Source organism: Triturus cristatus, chromosome 1_2 (assembly GCF_964204655.1).
Source record: "Triturus cristatus chromosome 1_2, aTriCri1.1, whole genome shotgun sequence".
Taxonomy (NCBI): domain Eukaryota; kingdom Metazoa; phylum Chordata; class Amphibia; order Caudata; family Salamandridae; genus Triturus; species Triturus cristatus.
In genome coordinates, this window is record NC_140580.1 from 544,211,613 (window position 1) to 544,238,716 (window position 27,104).

A 27,104-nucleotide genomic window follows, 5' to 3' on the forward strand; every position below is an offset into this window, starting at 1 on the left:
CCAGATCTCTGTTCTAAAGAAAGCAAAACTGTTTCTTCAAAAAGTGACTTCAGAACAGCTGTTCAAGCCCTCACACTTTTGCACCTGGATGATGGTAACATCCTGCTCCATGTCCTCCTATTCTCCATACTGGCACCCATTAAGTGCACCTACAAGCAGCACATCTGTCCCAAGAACCAGAAGAAATATGATCACATCACCCCCATCCTGATGGAACTCCATTGCCCCCCTTGCTAGCCTGCATCTCCAAAACCAGCTTCATCATTTACAAAGACATCATGACCTGCACCCCTGCTTACCTTGCAGACAAGCTCACCATCTCTGGTGGTTCTCTGCACACCCGCAGCTAGCAGACCATCAGACTGCAGAATAAGAAGTGTAAAAAATGGAAAAAAAAGGTAGCAGGCCTTTTACAACTCTGCATGCAAGATCTGGAACAACATCATCGTATCCACAAGGACTGCAAAAATGCTGCTCCAATTTAGAAAAGAGTTCAAGACTCTCCTCTTTAAAGAACACTACATCACAGCAACACATTAACCATCCACAACCCAGCCTGTACTAGTACTTGTTTGCTTTATGTTTGTCTTTGACCCTGTACAGCACTCATCTTCCTTTTGGCTAGGTTTGCAAAATATCACATACATACGCGTGCTTGCTCAGGCAAGTAATGGCGTTTGACTCTGCAGTAGCATACAACATTTGGTGCCCACAAAATTGCCTTTGACATTCAAGAATCTGCACAGTTTAGTGGAACAGCTACAATTGGATGTCTTACTAACTTGCGAGTCTACCAGCTTGTGTTTCAGGGTTCATGGATTGCAGCTCTTTGCCATTTGGCTGTGATGCTAGGGTCCCTCTTACGCCCTCTGACCTTGTGCAGTGTTGCTGGAAATGGCTGCCCAAATTACCAAACTTCCAGACTGTGTGGGTCTATTGATGGTTCTGTGTCCTGCACCTCCACCTCCACCTCCATCAGTGAGAAGGCATGCAGTGAGAAGTGAATAGTAGCAGGCAGAGAGAGGCGACTCAATTGATAAACAAGAGGTGTCTGAGTGTGCATAAGGTGCTCACAATTGGGATAGTGTCCGGTGGTTCAACCCTGGTGGGGGTAGAGAGAGGGGGTGATCTACATTTTGACAGCATAGGAACATAGGCAGCTTGATAATTTTGATACTTTGAGACTGATATAACTAAATAGAAACACAGTCACAGTAAATAAAAAGGATTTAGGCTGCGACAAATTGAGTAATCAGTTCAAATGTCTATCACTGGGTACCTTCAGTCAGTAAGGTTTTCTCAGTGTCAATTGGAAAGGCTATTTGGGTAAAATTTGTCCACCTTTATAGCTGCTAAGTTATTGCATAAAAGAGGGGATCTACAATCTTGAAAGTGAAAAGCGAACAGCAAAGTGGAGCAAATGATGGGATGAGATCCACTGAATCTGCACAAAGAGAGGATAGAGCTATAGCTGATTCCTGGGCAGGGGTTTGGACTGGACACTACTATAAATATATGTTATTTGTCCCATGAACAGGACTCATCCACCCATTTACTAATTGCAGCCATACAATCCTTCCATGAGGTCATGCAATCACTAGCAAATTTGTTAAAGCCAATGCGCAGACCTGGGTTGTCATGCTGTATTTTTCAATGAAATCAAGATGCTGCTTCCTGCCGTTGCTAAGTGGGCTGGCTGCATGCTGCACCAGGCCAAAAAGGGTTCACCAGCAGGCATGTAGGCCTCTCAAATAAACAAGGTCATATCCTGAAGCAAATCTGTGTATTAGCTGGACCCAGGAGTTAGCAGTTCTTTCTGTATGATCCGAACCATTGGCAATTTGTATTTTTGTCTTAGCTCGCTATATTTAAACCATAGAGGAGATAAACTAGGAAGATAAAAATCCTGCAGTTAAATCCCATATGTGAAAAAGGGTAGAGAAGGAGAGAGATTGTGGATTAGGCAAAAGGAAAAAGTGTATAAGCTAAGTGCTCAGAAAGCTTTTACCAGTATTTGCAAGATATGGAGGTTTCTACAAGGGCAGTATTGTTTCTGAATGCTTTTTATAGATATTGCATGTGTATTACACTGGCACTATAGAAGGGTTTGAATCTATGTTACCCACAGTGTTATGTGTTACGTGACAGGAGAATGACTTAATCTGCATAAAGAACAGGTAGCTGCAGTGGGATGTCCAACTCTAAAAGGTATATCATAATGCAATACCCTAATTAAATGTGATTAATATTGCCTTTGTTGACTTATTGTAGGACCAGAGATTTTTTAACTAAAATATTTGAGTAGAATCCCTACTAGGTCCACACAAGAGTGCTCCATAGCATGTGTGTTTTTCCCCAACCCCCATACCCTGGTGCATGGCTTACATTGGTCTCCCCGGAGAACAAGGTGCGCGAGATGGAACATCATTGAAGTCATGGCACCCCTGCAGTGGAACTGAGTCCGATATCAGGTCCCTAGATGGGGTCTATAGTTTAGAGATCCAAGCTGGTTTTCCATTCTTCAGACAATTTGAACGTTATAGGATCCTTAAGAGGTGCCTTAGCCATGGATTTAAGATGTAACCTTTTCGGCTCTTTGGAGAATGAAGAGTAAAGTTCAGAGGTGGTGGAGAAAACAACTAAGGCCTGATGCATTATTTCTTGGTGGAGTCCTGAAGCTTCGTTAGTACGCAAAACTGCCTAGTAGTGAAGGTACCCCTACTTTCGTTGAGTCCCATAATGAGAGACAAGGAATGGCCACAGGAGCACTGGAACCCCTGAGAGCTGGTAGGAAGTCGGCCGTGAGTAAAGTACTGGGGGAATCGGGGCAAAGGCGAGTAAGCAGTATGAACACTGATATTTGTAATGGCTGGTGAGCAGTGGCACACAACACCAAAGCCACTGCCAGTCCTTGAACCATGCATCAGGAATTGTACTTGGTTGCCGGTCTCTGGTGAATTTCCCTACAGGAACTTAGCAGACTACGCCAATATTGATGGCCTGGGGTGTAATGTCCATGCTAAATGAAGTTGACTGGGGCTCCTTTTTGCCTGGAAGTTTCACATAAATGGCAGTCATTACTGGAAAGAGAAAGGGCCAATAGAAATGTTTCACCCCACATACCACAACATCAAAAGATCATCCACCCAGCTATGGCGCAGAACAAAATGGTGAGGGGAGATAATTGTGTTGTTTCCTGATTAGAACCCTCGCACTCTAGTAAAGAATAAGGAGCTGATGGAGATCAGGAAGGAGGTTACAAACAGAGACTACAACTGGCCACCGCGTGAAACTGACAGTTTAATATCAGGGCAGGAAGTACCTATTCTCTTTGTTGGATTTGGCAAGGGCATTCCTGGACGCACGTGTTGCAGATTTAAGCTGACTATTCCTTAATGGTGTGTGTTGCTAAGAGGGACCTGTGGTGGTTCCAAGGGCCCTGGTTGTCAATTTTTTTCCGATGTGCCAGGCCAAGGGATTGCACCTACGTTGGAGAGCATGGGGGAATTTTCTTCAGGTTTTGAGTTTACTACTGCCCATTTCCTTTGAGGGCTCTATGGGGTTCACCAGGAAGGAAAAGAGATCTAGTCATTCTGGAATGCCCGTTGTTAATTTCCTGACTTATATTTGAGTCTTTGGTATTCTCTGGATAGATGTTATTAAATGATTATGAGACTCGCATTACTGTGGAGATATATGTCGTTGGGCAACTGACTCTATCTGAAGTGTTTCTATGGTAACAAACACATGTGAACTGTGTGAGAAAGTGCCATCTTTCTTACATGGTATGCCCCCACTTTTTGCTGAATTGCTGAATGTACTTTGACTGAGCGTGCCCTGGACTCCTGCCAATCAGGTGCCCAGGGCCTATGTTCCTTCCCTAAAACAAACCAAACCCAAATTGGCAAACCCTGGCCACATGTCAGTCCCTAGTAAATGGTACCCTAAGTACCCTGGGCTTTGTGACCAAGGGAGATCTCTAAGAGCTGCAGCACACCTTGTGCCACCCTTAGAGGCTCTGTACCCTTACACACACACACTGCCTTCGCAGGCTGAGTGTTTGGGTGCAAAACCAAAACAAAGTCGACATGGCACACATCCCTGTGTGCCATGCCCATCACCTACACTGCCATGGCATACATCAGTCACCCCTCTAGCTGGGTGCCCTATGCCAATGGTGTGGGCACAGGAGCAGGAGCCCTGTGCCCCTACAGTGCCCAGGTCAATTCCTGAGTCCTGTAAGTGTAGTGCTGCCATTTAAGAGTACATGGTGCTGAGAGCTCGTCAAACACGAGCTCCACAGCACCATAATGGCAACACTAAAGACTGGGAAGTTTGGGATCAAACTTCTCAGCACATTAAACCCACACTGATGCCAGTGTGGGATTTAATGTACCCAGCACGCCAGAGGGCATCTTAGAGGTGCCCCCTGAAACCTAACCTACGAATCCACGTCTGCTCTGAGGCTGCCTAGGCTGCCACCCAGCAGACATGTTGCTGGACCCCTGGGTAGGAGAGCCCCTGCTCTCCTGGTCCTGCAACAATGCACATCCTGGGCGAGGTGCTAAATCTCCTCCCCCAGGATGGGCAGGGGGAAGCTTCAAAGGCATGCCGCCTCTGTGAGCTTCCCCAGGCCCCTGCAACCCACACTCTGGCGGGAAGCTTTGTCCGGAAACCCCAAATAAGGACAGGGGATGTGCCAGCCTGCCAACCCCACCCCTCAGGTGGGGGAGGCGAGGTGAAGCACATCTCCGGGCTCTCGCCAGCTTGAAGATGGGGAGCCCTACCCTATCAGGACTAGGCTACTGCCCCCCTCCCACAGGAGAGAGGCAGGATAGGGGGTGTACCCACCCCAGGACGGGGACCCATTGGTCCCTGCCCTTCACCTACCTGTAACGCCCCTAAATTTAATATTTAGGGGCACCCTGAACCTTCTTTCCCCAGATTCCAGATTCCGAAATTACAAGAAGAGCGAGAAGAAAAGAAAACCTGCCCTGCAGCTGCGAAGGAGAGGGAGACAACAACTGCTTTGGCCCCAGCCCTACCGGCCTGTCGACCTCGAACCTGCTCCAAACCCGGCATCTCTTGTGGCCAGCAACCTCAGAAACCCCAGAGGACCTGGCTACCTTTGAACTCTTTTCCCATGGGACTCCCATGAGTAGAGGCTCTACTCAGAAACTACCTTTCACCCCTGGCAGCAGCCCGGAACCGCAATCCCAGCCCACTCTGCACCAGCCAAGCCTGGCCGGTGCCGGAGTGAACTAAACCCACAAGGACGACCCCACGGCGACTGTGACCCCGAGTCCGGCACCCAAGGACCCCCCTCGACAATCCTGAAGAAGCCTGCAGCCTCAGAACAGTGAGCCACCCCAACCGTGATCAACAGAGGGTAAGATTTTCCGACACCAAAAGGCACCCCTGCACCCGGCGCCCCACGGCCCTCTGTGTCCAATCCCGGGGTACCTACCTATCCTCCAACTACCCAACTTACCTCTCGAAGTGGTGGTGGCACCTGAAGAGTCCTCGTCCCCGAGCCTGCAGTCCTTTTCCAAACCGGAGATTTCGCATTGAAATCCATTGAGTGCCCGAAGGCTCAAAAGCCCTCTGCACCCAGCCGCCCGAGTGGCCCTGGCAGTGAAAACTCTACATCTTCCTACTTCCCCACTTGCCCTGAGTAAGTGACCAGGAGCCCAGCTCCCACAGCCACGTGGCTTGCCAGACAGCAGCCACCAAACAAGGCCCCCCTATCCCTCATAGGATAACATTGGGCCTAACTCTCTCTGCACCCGGCCGCCCTAGAGTCGCTGAGGGTGAACCAACTGTACCTACCTGACCCTGGGAGACCCCTAAGTCTGTGCCCAGAACCTCAACTCTGCCAGTCGAGTACTTACCCTTAAACCGCAAACTCTATTTTCCTCATAGGGTAACATTGACTGGCTTTTTCGTGAAATTTCTTCTAAGTGTGGACTTCTCAAATCTTCAAATATTCACCAAAAATCAGCCGAGTGACAAAAACGAATTTACTCACCTGCTCTTAGGTGAGCTCCCAGTGCTGGATCTTGGTGCCCAGCACTGACTCTGAAAAGTACCCACAACTATACTTACCTTTAACTCATTTTTCTTCCATAGGAAACCATTGACTGTTTTTCTGTGAAATTTTTTCTAAGTGTTGATTTCTGCAATCTTTAAATATTCTTCAAAAATCGTATAATATCTGAAAACGTAATTACTTACCTGTTTTGGATAAAGGCCCCAGTACTGAGTCTAGGCACCCAGTACTGGATTACAAAAGTAACGAGAACATACTGTATCTATAACCTGAATTTTCTTCCATAGGGAATCATTGATTGTTTGCTCTGAAATATTTTCTAAGTGTCAACTTTTAAAATAGCTAAATATTAGTTAAAAATCATTACAGTACTAAAGTCGACTTTCATCAACTGATTCTGAGAACTGACCCAGGACTGAATCTAGGATCCAGTCCTGGAATCACAAAAGTAATCTAAAAAGTAATCTGTTGCAAATAACTTGAATTTATCATTGAGCTCAATGTATTGTTGTGTTTAGAAATAGAGTTGCCTACTGCAACTACTTGTAACTGTTTACTAAAAAGTCTATTGCATATACAAAAGTATTTTTATGAAACATCTCCTGTCGAGAAAGTATATTTTAATTCCAAGTGTTGGTTCTAAAATAAAACAAGCATATATTTTTTATATATAAACCATTGGCCTAGAGTTCAGTTATTGAGTGTTTGGAACCATTTGCTGACTGAGTGTGTACAATAAATGCTTTACACTGTCCTCTGATACTGCCTTACTGCTCGACCAAGCTACCACTTTGGAGAGTAAGGTTATATCTAACTTTAACCTCTGTTAAACCCTTGGGGTCTGTGGACTCTATACACCCTGTACCTATTAAGGAACAGTATATACAGAGCCACTTTCTCACAAACATCACTTTTAAAAGATTGCCATTTGCACTTTTTGTCTGTATAATGATATTTATTTAATTTACTATGATTTTGAAAACGTAGTTTATTGGTTTTTTTGTACAAACATATACAAATCCTTACTTGATATTTATCAACATACTCACTAAGGATCAATCAAAAGCCCCCCACCAGTTATACAGTACATGGTATGAGGATATGTAAGCCCTTCACGAGCTGTGCATCGGATAAAACGGAAACCTTCGTAACTTAGGCCCTACACTTAAATACTATGAAAACTGTAAGTTCCCTCCCCCCTTAATTTACTATGATAATGTAATTGTAGAAAGCCCAAGTCAATCGGAAAGGAAATTATGTAATTGAAATGTCATGTGCCAGTGATTCGCCGAATAGATGGGTGGACGATATGCTTCATCAATGTCAGTGAAGTAACCATCTCAACAAAGAGTCCCTTGCCGTTGCTAGCCTGTCTAAAACAAGAGATCTGGTAGGAGCGGAGATGGGACAGGAGAGGGAAGACACAGACAGAGATGAAGGATTGCCCCATTGCATACCATTTAAAGAACCCCTTTGTCTTCTCTGTTACCCACAGACACGAATTTCTGGAAATTTGTTGTCTTTGAACTCTCTAGCACCCCCTTTGCAGATGGTTAGTCTGAAAAGACAGGCACCTAAATGCCTCCTGCCTATATTGCTAAAGGATTGGAGTCAGGGGCCACACAAGCCAGTGCAGGCTATCATGCGATGGTTGAACACTCCTCGCCTATCTCTAGGTACTTCAGCTGCCCCACCCCAATTTGAGTTTCAGCTTTTCTGGCCACTTTGACCTCGCCTAATAAAAGCCTCTGAGACCTAGGGCCATATGTAGGTAAATTATATTTACCGATTCTTAAATACCGAATTTTACCGATTCGGTATTTATGAATCGGTAAATAGAATGTAGGTAACCATTCGGTAATTATTACCGAATCGGTAATATTCGGTATTTAAGAATCGGTAATTACCGATTCGGTAATAATGCATCCCTTCCCATTTATTCCTATGGGCCTGGAGGCCCATAGGAATGAATGGGAAGCCATTCACTATTACCGATTCGGTAAATACCGAATCGGTAATAGGGGGAGCATATTCATGGGTGGCAGGGTGTCACATTGACACCCTGTTGCACCCCTGAATCGTGCATGTGTGCACATGTGGCGCACATACATGCCCTAAGGGCATGTATGTCTGCCACATGGCACATTCCAAAAAGCACAAAATTGCTTTTTCAAAGGTATTCGTCATTTACCATCAACTTGTAGTTGGTGGTAAATAACGAATCCAGAAACAGAAATGCACTCACTTGAGTGCCCCCTACATAGCATTTCAGGATTCAGTAATTTACCGAATCGGTATTTTACCGATTTCTTAAAATTCCGATTCGGTAAATTATCGAATCCTGAAGATCAGCCACCTACATCTCAAGTGCCTAAATACCGGTCGGTAACGGGATATTTACCGATTTTCGGCCGTTACCGACCGGTATTTAGGTACCTACATATGGCCCTAAGTAACTAAAATTGGTTCTCTTTTTGGGTGATTGATAGATGGTCTACTGTTAGACAATCTTGAATGGGGATAACTACACCGGAATTTTGAGGCATTCTAATGTGATTGTGATAAGCATAGATCTGTGTAAGAAATTGGGTTACTGGTTGAGGGGGTGACACCCTTCTCAAGCAGCAACCACAATTCTTCTCAGGGTAAAGTCACAAGCAAACCCTAAATTAGCCTGTGCTCAACCCTTGGGTAGCTTGGCACAGAGCAGTCAGGCTTAACTTAGAGGCAATATATAAAGTATTTGTGCAACACTTCAAACAGTAACACAGTAAAAACACACAACAAAAAAAAAACACAACAGGATTGGGAACATAGAGTAATTTTAAATAAATAAAACAAGACCAAATATCCAATCAGTAGACCCTGAGATATTCAATTTGAAAGATTTTAGTAAAAATAGCCCAAAAGAAGTAAAGCGCCAACTGTGGATATCTAATCGCACACGTCTGGGACAACGTTACATGCTCATGCCGACTGCGATGCAGCATGGACTGGCTACAGGGTCCCAGTTAGGCCCGCTGAACAAAGTACCTTCAATCCTGGCTTGCAGAGTGTTGTGAGGATCCACGTCAAAGATGTGTCGTTCAGTAATGCATCAGTTCCGAGATGCGGTGAGGCTGCAGCGCAAGGTCTAGTTGAATTGCTGTCGCAGATCTCGATGACGAGGGCTTGTGATGCTAAGTCCAGAGTCTGGGATGCGTCCCGCAGTCATGGCGATGTGCCGGTTCTGAGGAGCTGTGAGGCTGTGATGCGGAGTCTGGTGCCATCATCGAGGCTGCCGTCGATGAGGGATGCGAAGGCCTGCGTCGAGGATGTGGTGACGGGCTGCAATGCGGGTGGTTCCAATCCACGCAGCAGTGCGATGTTTCTTCTGCTTGGGGTTGCACTATGCATCAAGAGATACATTGGTTCTTCTGGATCCATAGAGGCTGGCAGAGCACCTTATGTCTACTTCCAAGGGTTCAGGATTGGGATGGCAGCACTTGGCTGGGTAGACTCACAGATGGTAGAGTCCAGGTGCAGGAGCAAGGTTGTTGGAGCCTTATGTCCCTGATGCTCAAGGCAGGAGGCCAGCCATCTAGCCCTTGGAGTCACTCTGGGGTTCTGGGTTCAAGAGATGCAGGTCCATTACTTCTCACCTAGGCAGGAGGGCAACAGGCAGCGAGTTCGCACCTCAAGGCAGCAGCTCAGCAAGGCAGGAGTCTAGCAGGACAGCAGTCTGGCAGAGTGACAGTCCTTCAGCAGCTCAGCAGTCCTTCTTTCTGGCAGAGTGTCTACAGGTCCAGAAGAGTGCTGAAGAGTTGGTGTCTGAGGTACAGTATTTATACCCATTTGTGCCTTTGAAGTGGCGCAGAAGCTTCTAGAGGTTTCCCTTTGAAGTCCCTAGACTTTCTGCCTTCCCTGTCCTGGCTCGAGGCTAACTACAAGGGGTATGCAACCTTCTTTTGTGGAGGCAGGACACCGCCGATTCAAGTGTAAGTGGGGCTGTTCCCAGCTCCTCCCTCCCATCCTGTCAGTGATGACCCATCCAGGCACACCTAAGCTCTCTATTGTGTGTGGATGTCTAGGAGCAATACACAATGTCCAACTGTCAGCTACACCCAGTCATGTGACCAGAGACAGGCTACATTCACTAAATGGCTAAGGCAGGAAAATTACAGCTTTCTAAAAGTGACATTTTTAGAATTGCAATTTAAAATACGACTCCCCCATAAATTAGGATTTTAAATTAGGATTCCAGAGATACCTGTAAAGACTCCACTCCCCTGAAGACTTGAAAACTGCAGATGCGAAGATAGTCCTCCAAATACCACCAAGAAACAATCCATAGCATGAACTATAATAAGTGCCAATGGTTGTGCCCAAGTGGAACAGGAGGTTAAGGAAATAGAAAGGGTGAAGGGGAAGAGAAGATGCACTCCCAGGGTCAAACCATTGCTGACACACACCTCAGCCAGAAGTCCCAATCTCCCTACGACTGGCACCTTATTAATCGAAATACAAGAGCACCATTGGAGATGGCATGAAAACAAACTCTAACCTAGTACCCCTCTTTCTTTCTTCTGACCAAAGTCACCTATGGGTTAACAGCAGGTAGTCCAAGCAAGTTATTAGCACCAATTGAAAGGTACTTGCAATATCAAAAAATTGATACGTAGAATGGTTTGTATTCAGTAGTCCCCTATCCTGGTTATTAGTTTATGGTTTGTGCACAGTTCTTAGACCTTTCTTGAAAGCGTTATTACTTTCATAACGCTCAATGTCTTGTAAAAATGTCTTTCCTTTAGCTAGATGTTAAAGTTAGAGCTGCAGGGTCAGTGACCTGTAGAAAACAACAGTTTATTTCTGTTGTAGCTGATGCAGTAATCCAGAGGTCATGTTTGCAGAGATCCAAGAGTATCCAGATGGCGAGGACTGGAGTCATCCAAAGTGCAGGTAAGTCAAACAATGATGGGGAGAAGATTTCCAGGAAGGAAACAAGAGGAAAGAGAACCAGGGGACTGGAGAATAGGGGCAAGTGGGAGGAGATAGGGGAGGGTGCCAGTAGCCAGGCTGACCCCATAGAAACATGGGGGACGAGGAGCGGAGTCAGGAAATGTCCAAAATCACGAAAGAGTAGGGAGCGCAGAGTCACCCATACTAGCTTGAAGCCAAGCATGGCTTCTATGCAGGACGCAGCATTTAAAGTGTGCCATGTCCAACACGGCGGCCAAATCACGAGCGAGTACATCGTCTTGCGATGTCATGTGAGTGATCTCGGATACCGGTGGAGCAGTTGGGGAGGCAAGCAGAGCAGCATCAGGAGGTATGAGCCTATTAAGTCAGGGTTGGGGAGGGGTGGGGGATCTAGGGTGTCACGGAGCACAGAAGCGCTCCCTTGCCCGTCAGCACGCACATGACTCATGCACCACACAGGTGCAGGTCGTTCACCGTCCGACAATACCAAACATTAACTGGTTACCTAGTCCCATTTGGAAATTACAGCTTATTAAATGTAATGAGGCAACTCCAATGTTAGTCTATGGGAGAGATGGGCCTTGCAGCAGTGAAAAGTGCATTTAAGCGTTTTTCAATACCAGGACATGTAAAACTTAAAAGTACATGCCCTACCTTTTAAATACACTGCACCTTACCCTTTGCGCCCTCTGGGTTGTCCAGGGTCTACCCTAGGAGTGACTTATATGTATAAAAAGGGAAGGTTTTGACCTTGTGTCACGATGGTTCAGTCCTCGGGATCGGATTGTTGCTTAGTGTGGTCCACCGCTCGATCTACCCAAGCCTTGGTAGCCGTAATGGCACAGGTCAGTGGGAGGATCAAGCGAGGGAAGGAAAGGAAGGGGACAGCAGGGAGGGAGATCTGCAAAACACAAGGAACAATATTAGCACCCTTCTGCTTTCCCTAACCTCCTCGCTACACCCTCCTCGCTACAGGGACAATGAAAACAGGTTTTAGTGTTATACCTGTAAAGAAAAAGAACGGCCCCTGTATATCAAGACACCTCTACCTCTTAGCGAAGACGTTAAGCATTCGTTTCGATGTGTTTGGCTGCAAGGTGGGATACATATAATAAACAAGAAAGTCATAGGGCAACATCACATAGGAACCAGAGCCTGCACCGGGATCTCGCTAATACATTTGACATAGAAAGCAGACGTTCTCCCCAGAACCTACCCCTAAAGAGACTTCACTCTGCCTCACAGGGATAGAGGGTAGTCCGCTACCACTTGGAGAATCCCTGTTGAAAATAGAGTCACAAGCACAACAACAGACATGAATGCAGATCAAAAAGAATGGCAGGGCTTCTCCAAAGCATGAACCTTAGCATCTTTAATTATCCAGGTTACGGCACCATGGATTCCCTTGGGTGCTCAAAGGTATAGATATTTGCACATAGGCCCAGAAGAACGATGTTCATGCCCAACGTAACAATTGTCCAGTTTCCAGTCTCACTGAGGCTGGGAAATACATGGGTCTTTATTAGGGGCACAGCAACAGTTAATGCCCATTATAAAGTCGTGCCATTTGTAAAATCAAAGTAAAGGAGCTATGCAGAGTGCTCCTGCAATACCACCAGCGGTTGTGCCGGCTGAGACCAACCAATACAGAAAGTGGCTGTATACGGGAACAGCCCATGAATCAATACGTGCATCAATAGTCGGCAACCCTCCCTTCCTCTGCACGAGCCAGAGAAGTGCTCACCAACGGAGGGGGGGACGGAAAAATCAAGCGGGAGCAGGGGGAGGGAACTGGTGCACTGCACCCTTACCAGACCTTCAGGGTAGGCTTGACGCTCCACCAACCCAGGGAGCAACGCTCCATCACTTCAGGGAACAACGAGGCAACGCTCAAGTTCAAAGGACACTCCTGTAACCCATGAAGCTTGGATCATCCCCGGAGCAAGGCACTTCTAGCGTGAACAGAACAGTGGCCGCCGAGAAGAATTTCCGACGCGCTGCATAGTCGCGCTTCCACCTTTATGGGAGAAGCGGCTGCGTGACGTGCACGCGGGGATTCTGGGAAACGTAGTTCATAGCGGGCTTGTTTGATCCTCTCCCGATTCACGCGCGCTCGAACCTGTGCCTGTAACACCTGGCAAAAGGTTTATTTAGCCAGGTCGACATGTCAGTTAAAAACTGTATACACAGGCTGCAATGGCAAGCCTGAGACTTGTGTAAAAGGCTACTTAAGTGAGTGGCCAATTAGTGCTGCAGGCCCACTCGTAGCATTTAATTTACAGGCCCCGGGGCACATGTAGTGCCACTTTACTAGGGACTTACACATAAATTATATAAGCCAATTGGGGAATGAGCCAATATTACCTTGTTTTAAGGAGCGGGTAAATTCACTTAAGCACTGGGGATCAGTGGTAAAGTGCGAAGACCTAAGCCAGCAAAAAGTACATCACCAAAAAGAAGGTGGAAGGCAAACGTTGGAAGGAAGACCATCCTAAGGCTGACAGGTCTAACAATCTGCATTTGAGGATATCCATCTGAATGACTGCTATACTACCTCGTCATGTATTGTGTCTGTTAGTATTGATGATTTTGTATCCTTAGAAACTGGCTACACTGTGTATTAAGATAGGATTCTGTGATGTACAGACTATGCAAATTATGGTCAGAATGAGGTTGGAAATTTCAGGGTGTTGGGCTTTGACAGAACTTTAGTAGCATGCACATATGATATGAGTTGATGCTCGGACTGAAAGGCCTTTAAGTTTGACTTTAGTTGATACTTATTAGGTTATATGTGTTGGTGCATGTGGATTGGGAGCCTTTGGGGCAAAGAAAGAAACACTGGATAGTAGGAATAGGGCTGTGGACTGTTTGCAGGAATTTATTAGGTGTGCTCTGGTAAACCTTTGTCCCCTACCCCACCGACTTAGAGTTGGGGTAACTGCCAGGTTTATTAAGGTGGATCCTGAGCTGACTGTGCAGTTGGAAGCTCTTGACTAGAAAGCCCACCCTCCGGAGACATACATAGTCACAGTGGCAGAGGGTCTGCCCTATTTAGGGTGCGTCACCTGCCAATGATTTTTCCTGCACAGGACCACCGAGCTAGGAATGGTAGTCTTGACAGGGAAAAAAAGACATCCTGAAGTGCAGGGGGAATCCACCTTCATGCCAGGGCCAATTTGTTATTGCTTTTCTGCAACAACTCCCTACTTTGGAGGTATGTTTATAAAACAATGCAGAGCTGCCTGCTATAGCATGATGCCCAGTATGGCATTCAGCTGTGCTGAAAGTGCTTCCGCTTCTGGCAGATGCACTTTCGGCACAGTGATCCCATTCGGATAGGAAAGGATTTTTCATTGTGGAGGTTGGTCCATGTTATGTGTCAGCACGTGGTGGCCCTTTTAAAAACTAAGCACAAGAGCATGTTGTAAAGATTTAATATAACTATGTACAGCCCCTGGCATATTTCATTCTTAGAGCTGGTGGCAACCAATCACAATGGGGATGTGGTCCTTACTGGGCCAGGTCCTCATTTCTCAGAGACCCACCAGCATGGTGATGCTGCCGATACTGATGCCAGATAACCCCACAACTCCTTGTCATGGCTTAAAATGATAGGAGGCGCTGCAGCATAGAGCACTACAGGTTCAAATATACCTGCCATCCCTGGAGCACAGTGTACATATCAGGCACATGACAATTTTCGAGGAAAGAACTTTGTGTAGTACAAATGTGTCGTACTTACCATCCAGCAAGACAACAGCCTTATTATTATATCAGTGTGGAGACAACTCATACATATAGAATTATTTACAATGCTCCAATACATGGCCAGCAGTGCCTTAGCCTTCATGTCGATCGAGTGAGACGAGGAAATCTTTGAGCCTAGAGAGCCAAGGAGCTTGTGCCCTACATCATGTGTTTGCCTCACTTCAGTGAAAGTATCCCCATGTGTTGAGGAGCCACTATATGCTTATTTTTAATGTATGAATCTTCAAGTTTCCTTTCAGCTGACATAAAGCAGCATTTTGCTGATTAAGTTTGAATATTTCTCAATATGGAATGTATTAATAATCCTTCCACTAAACTAATTCCAGGGCAATCTTCTATCAGATAAAGGCTACTTAAGGACGTTTCGGTGCTATTACATTTTGTAGTTTAGAAATTGTGATCTCAAAACTTTGATAGATCTTTGGAATAATTGTATTCACCGTGAGCTGACAGTAAACTTTTTGAGGAATTATGAGAGTATCAGGAAAACACAAATTACAATACAAGTAGGTAACAGCAAATTCCAGCTTTAAGCACATTTACACATTCCAGAACATTATACACAACTATTGATATGGACCATAAAATATTAGGGTAACAGCGAGACACAAACTTTCTTGTTTCTCCCAGGAAGATACAATTGAAAACGTTAGCAGTTGGTATATTATTTTGATACAGAAAACGATGCTTTCTTCTCCAAACTGAAATAACAGCACATGAGCCTTGTATTTTTCTTGTTTTTTTAAACAAAGGTAAACAAAACCTTTTTTTACCTGAAATTTCCCATAAAATTCCTTATATCCTCCCTTTAATATGTAGAGCTCTGGGTAGCAGAGAGTGGGATACGGATTTGCGTTTCTATCCAACTTTCTCAAAGTGCGGCACCTGTTGTGAAGTAAGAAGTTTATTCAATTCAGTTAACTGCATTTTCTTCTGGTTGGTGCACTTCATTTTGTTAATGAGGACATTCATGATGTTTATACTGAGATTTAGAGAGATTTATAGGTAAATTGGTTTAAATAGTAACTAAATGTTAAGGCATGACACTATAAAGGATTACACCCCTAGGTATTTTTGATGGTGCGGATGTTTTAGTGGGTGTCATACTATTTAAAATATGGAACAATCTCGGATGAGAAGCACAGGCTGGCTGGTCTGCAGACAAATCTCCTGCATTCTGGATATGATGTTGCATCTAAAGGGACAGTAGAGCTGTGCCAGAATCTGGTAAGTGTCTGAGAGCCTACACACCCAAAACCTTTTTTTATCAATTTCCCAAACACAGCCATACTAACTCGTCTCTGCCAATCTTCCCCAAATGTCTACTTGTCCTCTTCTCCATACAAAGCGCAGCACAGAAGTAAAGATACCCGTGGTAACCCCAGAGCCACTCGGTGGTAGAGATGGGAACCTGCATACCCCCAGATTGAAAGGGTGCCTTGGCTGAGATGTGTAATCACATGGATGGAGGTGTTTGAGTTTATGCACAAAGATATGTATGGCTTCAACACAAGGAAATGTGAAATAGTATAGGCGGGGGATACGTTGTTCCCCCAACGACACATAAATAATGACAGAACTTTCACTCTGTGTTGGTGCAGGGATTGCACAAAATCAAAGAGTCGAGCTGCTCATAAAAACAATATTTATTGCGATCAGAGTTCTATGACGATATTGTGACATATGCGTCATGATTGCAAAATGAAATCGCGACTCTCTCTTATGCAAATCATCTCCCCTTAGATTAAACAGTGCCGTGAATCATCTCTGCAGGCTAGGTACCTAATCACTGCGGTGTCCCATTTATGTGTTGTGTCAGTTTCTCTTTTATGCACTAGTGTGCAAATCCGTGAAACTTGGCTGTGTAACAATTCCTTAGCGATGGTTTCCTGGTTTCCCTCAGCATTTCCAGCATCTGTGAAGTAGGCCAGAAGTCCAAACTCTATTTCCTCAGGAGCCGTGCCACCAAGCTGAGGTTAGTTGGTTCCGGGTGACACATCTGTCCCATCTGTATGATTAACAAATCCTGTAAGACTGGCAGCCTTCTTACTCTGCATTATGTTATTTCTTCTTAGGGGCCGATTTCAATGTCAGATGGACCTGAGTCTGTCTGACATCGATCTGGAACTGGGACCGACTGACCTCCTCTCGGCGGTCTCAAACCAGCAAGTAGTACGCCACGAACACTGTTCGGTCGCACTCCTATTCTTTACAATGGGAGCATGCAGGGAGCATGCATTCCAACCGGAATGCATGCTCTCATTGTAAAAAGCTGAGGTGCAGTTCATTGCTGCACCTCGTGGCAGGCACCTCAAGGTGCCTGCCACGGGGTGCAGGGATCAACAGGGGGAACCATAGGTGCCATCTGGAGGCCTTGCACCCATGGGGGGCCTGCTGGGGGCCCCCAAAGTCAACTTACCACAGACTTTCTGTGTCAGAAAGGCCAGTATAGAAAGGCTGTTGGAATTCAACATTGTAATCCCTTCAGCGGAAAGAGCCCTTGGATTACAGGAAGCTTTCCAAATGGCACACATGCTCTCTGAAAGCAAAAGACACACAATTGATGGACGGAATGCAGAACAACTCAAAACATTCACCCCCAGTCAAGAGATCTGGGTTAAATCCATCATTCTTTTGCTCACCATGCCACCCCAGTTTAGACCTGGCCATATGCAAATCAGTCTTGACCCTGTGGTTCATGGGAACAGTCTAGCCTGTCATAACCCATTTGTAAATCCTGTTTGGATTCATTTTCGACCGACTCCATCAAAATGGGTTTGTCAGGAATGAATCCAAACAGGAGATTACGATGCTGTAGGAGCCGTTTTCTACGGCATAATCGGCCCCTAAGTCTGGATACCATGTCTGTCTGACTCTTGAGGTGCTATGAGCATCAGTGTCATGTCTGGCAATCTGTATTTGTTTATGACCAGTGATATTTGAAGTGTTGGTGGAAAAGCATACGCAACTGTCAATGACCAATCTTTCGATAGGGTATTCACTACAGAATGGTGTTGTTGATACATGGAGACGATGTTTGGGCATTTTGCATTTGCGAATGTGGTGAACAGGTTTATTGGTGATGTGTTCCGTTCCTTCGAAAAGGCTTGACCATCATCTTGTTTGAGTTCACACTCATGTAGCATTTTTTCTAGTCTGCTTAGCCTGTCTGCCTCTTCGTTTTGGACGCCTGGCAGAGGTACGGTTGTTAACATTATATCCCTTTGTACATTCCATTTCCAAATCTCCTTGGCTAGCCTGGATAGGGCATAAGATTTCGTTCCCTTTCTTGATGAGGTAAAATATAGCTGTTGTGTTGTTTGTTTGTATCTGGACCGTCTTCCCTCTGATAGGCCTTTAGAGCTAGGAAGACACTTCAGGGCTCCAGGATGTTTATATGACTGATTGCCTCCTTGAAGCTGGCCTCTGATGTTTAGTCTTCCCGTGTGCAGTCCCCATCATTTGTGGGTTGCTTCTGTTATGAGGTCACAGATGGGGACGGTTGTTTGACTATTCTGCCCTTTGACACACGTTGAACATTCCATCCCTGCATTGCCTTTTGAGCTCTGCATAGATCCTCCCAGTCCCCTGCTGGTCGTGACCATTGGTTTTGTAACTATCCCGAAATGGTCTCACATGCAACCTAGAGAATGAGATCAGTGGTATACAAGAAGCTATCATGCACTATAGTTTATTCACTATTCTCACTGACAGAGACTGTCTGTTCTGTAGAGGTGAGCTTGTTCTGGTAGTAAAGTGCTCTTCTGTACCAAGAAAGCCCTGTCCTTTCTGTAGTTGAGGGTCGTCTCTCGGAAAACATTCTGTTTCCCAGGTGTTGGGGATGATTTTTTCACATTTATGATGAAACCCAACCCTTTTAGTAGGCATCCCCCTTTATTTATGCTGTCTCTATACTTCTGTTTGGAACTCGCCTTTACCATCCAGACGTCTAAGTAGGAGTACACATGTATCCCCTGTCTTCTGAGGTGAGCTTCCACACACTTCCGGAATTCTGAATGGCTCTCAAGACCTGACTGTTAGAATAACCCTTCGGGGCCTGCAAGTGCCTGGATACCCAATCGGATGATTAGCCGCGCTTTATAAATTCTGATTGAAACCTGATTGAAAGTGAGGCCTTTTATGAATACACCTGGTGCTGACTTTTCCCCAAAGGACAGTATTTTAGGTTTAAATCTTTTATTGAAATTTTCAACATGCAAAAACCATCACAGCAAAATATATGTAATCATGGGTGATACATGCCCAGGGCAGCAGCTGTACTGATGGCAGGGCAGTACTTTAAACTGATAATGCAAGTTGTTTACCACAAACCTGAACTATTCCCTGTGCTTATCAGTAATAGGTATATGAAAATATGTAACTTAAAGATCAATGGTCCCCATACAGTCCCCTTCTTCAAGTATGGGTATCAGTTTTGGATAGTTGTTATTTGGAACTTTTGGTCTTTGAGTATTTGAGGAGTCTCAGGTCTATGATTAGCATTGTTTTTTATCTTGCTTTAGGAAGAGAAAATACAAGGAAAACACTCCATTGTTGCATTCAACAGGATAGACTTCCATGATGGCCTGTCTTCGTTCCATTTGCATCTTGTTGTAGGAGCTTGACGTCAATTTCTTTTTAAAATCTTTATTTGTGGTTTTATATTTTGTGGTTTGTGTTCCAATTCTGTACAATATCTGTGTTGTATTAAATTTTATACCCATTTGTCCAGGTTGATTTCTATCCACTCAGGTAAGAAACCTCTTGTTTTGCCCCCTACCGGTGTTGGTTGTCGAGGTCCCCTCGTACACTGTCACATGGAGGTTGGTGTTGACCCTCAGGTGATATGACTTCTGCCTCTTGCTCACCCTCAAAAGGGCTGCCTTTAATGTTGTTGGAACCAGTGGGTAATTCATAAAAAAATAACTGCTGGGGCTCTCGTCAGGAGGCAGCTTGCACCAGCCCATTTCTCCTAAATGCACCACCTAAAACAGAACCATGAAAGTGGGGAGAGGATGTGGGGTAATGGCCAGAACTGCCGACTTCTGAGCTAGGTAACAGGTTTGAGTCTCGGCGTCAGCTCAACATCTGAGATTCTGGGCAAATCACTTAATCTCTCCCACAAGTGAATGTGTCCTTAACTGATGCTCATGAAAAGCGCCGGTGTTGATGATTAAGTGCAGATGCTGAGCACTGGAAACCAGCGACTCGAATTAAGCACTGGTTGGAACCGCCATGATGTGCAAAAAAACCCTGCCATAGTGGGTTGTGTTGATTGTATTTGTGCTGGGGCAGCATGGAAAGATCCATTGCCCCTTGGTCTTTGTTGTGAGCACTGGATCTCTTTTAGAATACCACTGACTTGCAAGGCACCCATTTCCTTGCCTGTATCATTGTCCTTTAATTGTTGAAGCGACTCATCCACAGCCAGGCCAAAAAAGTTCTGTCCCCACCCTTTTTTTTTAACCAGTTAATTGACATTTCATACTGAGCAATAAGAGCAGAACAATAATAGTATACACGATATAACCATAATAATGACCCCCTGGTGTTGGGATGACTATAAGTCCATTGAGCATACAAAGTGCCATGAAAGGAAAATCAAAGATCATACATTTGAGGGTCGCTTGTCCTCAACAAATGTGGTTTGTGTATTGCAGACAATCCAAGCGTGTTATGTCACAGATTTGAACAATAGGAGTAGGATTCAACAGAATGAAGACAAAGTAAGTTGAAGGAGGGGGGGTTAACCGCCAGTGACACGCTGCTGTGATGCACTTCATCGGGCACCTATACGTGCGTATAAAATGTTAAGCATCCATGAGCTAGCTCGCTGACTGAATAAGGTAGAAATCTGTCCCAGATATATTTCCGAGGGCGTACATACTGAGGGATATGCCCAAATTATGACGTTGCAACTGTCTGATCCCCTACCTTCCCTTGAGGGTTCCCAGAGGCTGCATCTAGTTTCTACAGATCACCTACAATAGCCCCCCAATTATTGGCAAGGGGAAATTTGCAGAGACCCAGCAGATCTTCCCTTTGCAGGGTGACGCCCTCCGCCCTGGCCCAGTTATGTAAAGAGAGGTGCCAAGCTACTACATGTGGGGCTACCGGCATTTTCCACCGTTTAGTGATTAGGCGTTTAGCGGTAACTAGGCCCAAGTCTAGAATACAGGAGGTGACCCTATTCTACCTGCCTCTCTTGAAGAGGTGTAAGATATAGACCTACCACTGGAAAGGGATGTCACGATCAGTGCAGTGGGCCTGAGTGGCCGCCACGTCAGACCAGTACTCTCCGAGGGCAGGGCAATGCCATAGCATGTGCAGTAGTCCTGCATTGGTTAAGTGACATCTAGGGCAAGCTGAGTCCATGCTGTAAAAGTACTTAATAATCTGGGCTGGGGTGAGGTATGCTCGGTGCAGAAAAAAAAAGAATTTGGTGGAAACGCTGATTGCGGGGGACGCGTGTAGGGTCTTCCAATGCGGCTGTCCATTCCGCATCAAAGAGGGCACGCCCCAGATCATCCTCCCAGTGCAACTTTAAGGGGGCTAGCGAGACTGCCGCATGCTGACAGAGGGATGATGCGAACCATCGGATTAAGTGACCCCCTAAACCCATTATGTGTAAGTACTGAACAGTGTGGTGTACAGGAGGTTCCGCGGATAGGTTACCCCATCTGGATAAAAGTGTGGTTATGAGTGCGCGGTGCAATAAGAAATGCCCTGGATGGATACCCTCCTCCGATATGAGCTCAGTGTATGGGATAAGGGTACCATCACGAAAGAGGTCCCCTGAGTCATGGGTACCAGCTGTGTCCCAATTGTCCAGTTCCACCACCGTGGTAATCAATCGCCCCCTGGGTGTCCCTAATAAGTGGATAGAAGGGGCATATGGTGTGTCATCGCGGTTGATAAATAGGCTTCTCCGGTAGCATTTGTAGGCCACTAAGATTAGCAAGGAATCTATGCATCTGGGTTTCGCACATGGATGGAACAGATGAAGTAGGGTGTGATATGGTTTAGGAGATTGTAGAGGGGCTTTGTCAGATAAATGAGGGGAAGCCAGCCACCTGGATATCTGGAGACTTGCACCCCCTGCTTGTACCCTGACACTCATAAACGCGCATGCCTCCTCAGTGTGCACATGTGCCTGCTCGTGGTTCCTGCAGCGTCTAAAGCAGATTTGAGGCATGTGTTTGCTATTGTTTTTCCCTTCTTGAATGATTCCTTTAGATCTATTGTTATACTGATCTCGGGGGTGCTGGATTATATCTTCTTTTTCGTCCAACTTTTGGTGTCCTTAGCAGTTTAGGAGCATATTTGAATTTGCTGTCCATCACTATGTGGCCCAATCTCTCAATTTGTCTTCCCACCATGTCACTTCTTTTGCTCTACTTGCTTAATTGGTGACCTATGGAAGACGGAGCATCTGACCATGTAATAGCAGTGGACACAATTACAAAGTCTGCTGCATACTAGTTGTAACCCCTTCGCTGCGGGGGTAATTCCCCCACGGTGAGCGCGGCGCCGCGGTGCTCATGACGAGACCAGCTCGTCATGAGTCACGGTGGAGCTGTGCTCATGACGAGCTGGTCTCGTCACGACCTCGCCCACTGATTAATTCGCCCGCACAGGCGGGGAATTAATCGCACGTGGGTGGAGCGCAGCCGTTATGACGAGACCAGCTCGTCATGAGCACAACTTCACCGTGACTCATGACGAGCTGGTCTCGTTGCAAGCACCGAAGAGGTTAATTACACTGGATGTTGATTGGATAGTTTATACTTTTTCTATACTCTATGTATTACCGGCTTAATGGATGCTGACTCCCTAAAGGCTTCTTTTTCTGATCAACAAAGCTGGGTAACATGGACAGAAATGGTGTCTGTCTGTTCTGATTATAATGTCTCTAGTAGGAAGCATGCTTCTGCCTGCTCATTCTCTAGTTTGACCCATAAGTGTCTGCTGCTATCTTTATTAGACCATTATACATAGTGTGGTCACCAGGTGGTGAAGGCCAAGAGGAATAATCATTGAATCCTTGCTCTGGGGAGTCTGTGTTCAGATCATCTTCCTAGTAGTATATAGTTCCTGTGTTGTGTCAGCAGCAAGTTGCCCGAAAAGTTCTTCTACCACATAGAACACTTCCTTTTTCCTTCAGGTTCAGGTGTTAGGGGGTTCAAGTTATTGCTGTAGTTGTCCTTCTCTGTTTACCTTGTTGGTTTTTGTAGGATTTGGGATCCCTTAAGGGATTTGTTGAAACCCTCTTTTTCTCTGCAGAAGCTGTTGCCATGCCAGTCTTCGAGCCTGCTCCTTTTCTTTTTGACCTCGACTGCTATTTTTACAGTGTTGGCCGTTGGCTGTCCCCTCCTTTTTGGGGTCGATAGGGCTGTCCTTGGCTCTATGTCCCTCGCCTGGTCACGATCAGCTTTAGGTGTTGAGCTGAGTTGAGAAGGTGTGCCCATAGTGGTTTCCTTTGATTTGGACAGGTGATGTATGTGTCCTCCACCCGTGTGTTGAATCTTTGAAGCATGACCCGTGATCTCCCTGAACTGCCTTGGTGTTCTACTCAACTCCTATTTACACATACTCTTCTACTTATTCTAAGTTACTCCTACACTTACTCCTATTTACTCCTCCTTTCACCTTCTTACTCCTGTGCTTACTCTGATGTACTCCACCATTACCTCTAGATACGCCTAATGCAACGTGCTACTGCTCTCTTTCTTCTTACTCCTACTCTTCCTCTTGCTTAAACCTGTCCTCATTTCTACTTGCATCTACTCTTTCTCCTTCTGACCTCTACTTTCAACTGCTCATACTTCTACTTATGCCTTCTTTTACTCACTACTTTTCTTACTCCAGGGTACATAAATCTCTATCTCCTTTCGTCAATTTTTCACCCTTGTGAACTTGGTGGAGCTGGAGATAGACGAGTTTACCCACCCCAGATGTGCTAATGGTCCAACCGGGTCTCTTACAGCCCCCCCTTCCCCCGAGCCCTCCCTCTCAATAAGACACAGAATTCTTTGGCAGAGATAAAAGGACTCAGTTTTATTAGCTGTCAGTCATACATGACAGGATGGGTTGATAATCCGCAAGACCTGACATTAAACCTTGATAATAACCTTAAATTATGTCATAATGTAAGCAATAATGGATGTTCTTTTTAGGTCGCGTTTTGGGAGTGCATTCGTTGTCTCTTTGAAACTTTTTGCTTTCTATGAGTGGGCTAAGAGACTGCCCCTTGCTTACCATTGGTGGTTTTCATTGTCGCTCTCATGTGCTTGCTTCCTAATGGTCAGCTGTGGTAGGCTAACTTCCTCTTCGTGTGTTTGTTTCACATTAGTTGCATCCTTCCACTACTTATTTGTTTTAGGCACTACTTTATTTCTTTGTGTTTAAGTTTCAGTGGGCTTCTTGGTGTTCTTCTCCTCACCTCCTCCATCTGTGTTGTTACTTGCCCCCACTCCCCCTCCTCCCTCCCTCAAGCGTGTTGTTGCTGACCCCTATCCACCAACCTTTCCTCTGTTCCTTTCCCGTATTGTTGCTTGCCCCATCCGGCCCTCCCTCCTGTTTTTGATTGCCCCAATTCCCCTTCCTCCTCCTGTATTGTTGCTGGGCCCCAACTGCCCTCCCTGTGTTGTTGTTTGCTCCCACACACTGTGTTGTTGCTTGAATGTGCTATTACTTACTCCCATCTGACCTTTCCCCAACACCCATGTTGTTACTTACCCCCACCCTCCCTTCCTCTTAATGTTGGTGCTTGCCCCCACCCACCCATCCACCATAGCAAAAAACGTGATACAATGTGCCAGTATCCATAGTGGTTTTTTTTCCCACACCCTCCATTGACCCAGCTGTTCCCCCCACCCGCTGTGTTGCGTTCCCCTTACCTCCGTGTTGCCACACATCCCACCCTCCCTCCTGCCAGCAATTAAAAAACACTGTGACACAGCCAGCACTGGCCAGGTCATATTGTTTTTTTTTACTTTCAGCTATGCTGCACGGCTTCTGTGCTGCTGTACACCATGGCTAAACATTGACAAAGTCTATAGCGTTCGTCTTGTAGGTGATACCTATTGGCTTTGCTAATGCTTGTTTACTAGGGGGAGCTAGTAAATAATCTCTCCACAGGGCTACAGATAAAGAGGCCTTACCCTGGATTAATCCCACCAACACCATAGACCGACACCACATTGCCTGGGTTGAGAGGGCATAGGTCACTCCTATTCAGAAAGGGGGTACACTTTGGGGATCCACCTTACAACCACAACTCAGTTTTTGATATCTATAAAAAAGCAAAAGCCATGACAGTCCCTAGTAGGCCGTCATGATTGTTGAACTCACTATGGGGACACACAGGGTAAGCTAGAAAACATGCACAGAAGAAGAGCTTTTCCAAATCACACAAAGGAATGTTTTTTCCAACAAGTTCTTACTTCAATATTGTGATATTTTAATCTGCCAGGAGAGGTTGAATAAAACTTTTAAATTATGGCTATCCAAGAGGCTTATATTACTGGCAACTGCTAGTCAACCAGATAAACTTGCTTCCAAGGCATTAAATGTTCAATGTTGCCTACTGAAGCAACCTAAGCTGTGTTCTACGTGAGTTATTACCCATGATTTGTGGTGTATATTTGGTTTCCTCGTTCATGACCTCAAGTATAATGTTTTACCTTTGCAGCAAGTGCAGAAGAGCCCAACCTCCCGCAGCACCCCTCTCATGCCATCCTGGCTTACGGACATCAGTTTCCAGTATAGGTTTTAATTGTCGTCAGCTTCTACCTATCAAAATACTTCATCGTTTTTTTTTCACAATAACTAGAAATGGAGTCCAATAAAAAATGGAGCCGAATACAAGTTGAGCTTAATACTATTTTTTGAGTAGAATTTTAAAAAGACATACAATTTGGGTCCTCTCTCAGAGGAGAATTCACAGTGGAAGATCAGGATGATTCTTCGCTGTGCAGGTAGCCGGCTCTTTGGATCAGGAAGGAAGGTTTTAAGGAGATGCTCTTCTTTGTAAAGATTCAGCGCCCCCTGAAAATAAAAATACAAAAATCCGAATATCAGTCAGAAATATGCACGTATTTATACTTTCTTTTATGGCATCATTCAAGTTTTTTACACAAAAATTAGGAGATTAGGTTAGTGGGCAACAGATTGTCATTTGTGTTTTAAAGTTGAAAGGCAAATTTCCACTCACTTCAATTAGTGAGTTCAGTTTCCTAATACTATAAAATATTTCACAGAAGTATCATATCAAATCACCAAACCTACTTATCATCACTGAAAATTCACAAGCTCCCATCCATAATCATGAACATTTACGTATGAGAGAGTTGATTGTCCAAGTGTGATCATACCTTTATGTGTCCCCCCGTATATTCATAGGGATAGCGGCAGTCAACCAACACATATTCCTCCACTACCTTGCTGTATTTTCCTATTAGCAGCAGAGCCACCTAATGGGAAAGAGATTTGATTAGAATGATAGAGAATCTGTGTTTTTTGTGAAAAGAGGAACAAGACGACTAGAACTGTTGAGAATGACACAACACTTTCACTGCCAATTTTCTGTTGTAAATATGGCTCTTTTTGGTCAGAGAACCAATTGTGCTTTCTCTTATAGCAAGTGTTACAGCAAAAAAATGATGGATGGAACGCTGACAATGCAAACAGTCTCCCCCAGTCAAAAGATCTGGGTTAAATCCATCGTTCTTTTGCCCACTACGCCACACCAGTTTGGGTCACCCTTCTTCAGCCAGGCTAGCTTGAATCCAGTGGCACAGTGAGCAAGGGACCCGTGTCTGGGCATACCCATCCCACTTAGGGCGAAAAGTGTTACAGCACTACGCCACCCCAGTTTGGACCCAGCCATATGCAAATCAGTCTTGACCCTGTGCCTCATGGGAACAGTCCAGACCGAACTGCCAGGCCAGGTCCTCCCTGGACCGGAAACGAGCATCCTGGGACCGGTTTCAGGGTATGTCATCCTTCTTCAGCCAGGCTAGCTTGAATCCAGTGGCACAGTGAGCAAGGGACCCACGTCTGGGCATACCCATCCCACTTAGGGCGAAAAGTGTTACAGCAAACAAATGATGGACGGAACGCTGACAGTGCAAACATTCTCCCCCAGTCAAAAGATCTGGGTTAAATCCATCGTTCTTTTGCCCACTACGCCACCCCAGTTTGGACCCAGCCATATGCAAATCAGTCTTGACCCTGTGCCTCATGGGAACAGTCCAGACCGAATTGCCAGGCCAGGTCCTCCCTGGACCGGAAACAAGCATTTTGGGACCGGTTTCAGGGTATG

The 27,104-nt window shown here is 45.5% G+C and overlaps 1 protein-coding gene across 3 annotated transcripts in view; it reads right to left on the reverse strand.

Moving 5' to 3' along the window:
* Positions 1-27,104, reverse strand: part of LOC146867599 (M-phase inducer phosphatase 1-B-like) — a 198,081-nt gene that overhangs the window by 18,013 nt on the left and 152,964 nt on the right. For all 3 annotated transcript variants that reach the window (XM_085606393.1, XM_085606391.1, XM_085606390.1), the window contains 3 exons: positions 26,155-26,253; positions 25,695-25,828; positions 15,553-15,664 (listed from right to left, as the gene is read on the reverse strand). In XM_085606393.1, the coding sequence (XP_085462519.1) occupies positions 15,553-15,664; positions 25,695-25,828; positions 26,155-26,253 (345 nt within the window). The remainder of the gene's footprint in view (positions 1-15,552; positions 15,665-25,694; positions 25,829-26,154; positions 26,254-27,104) is intronic.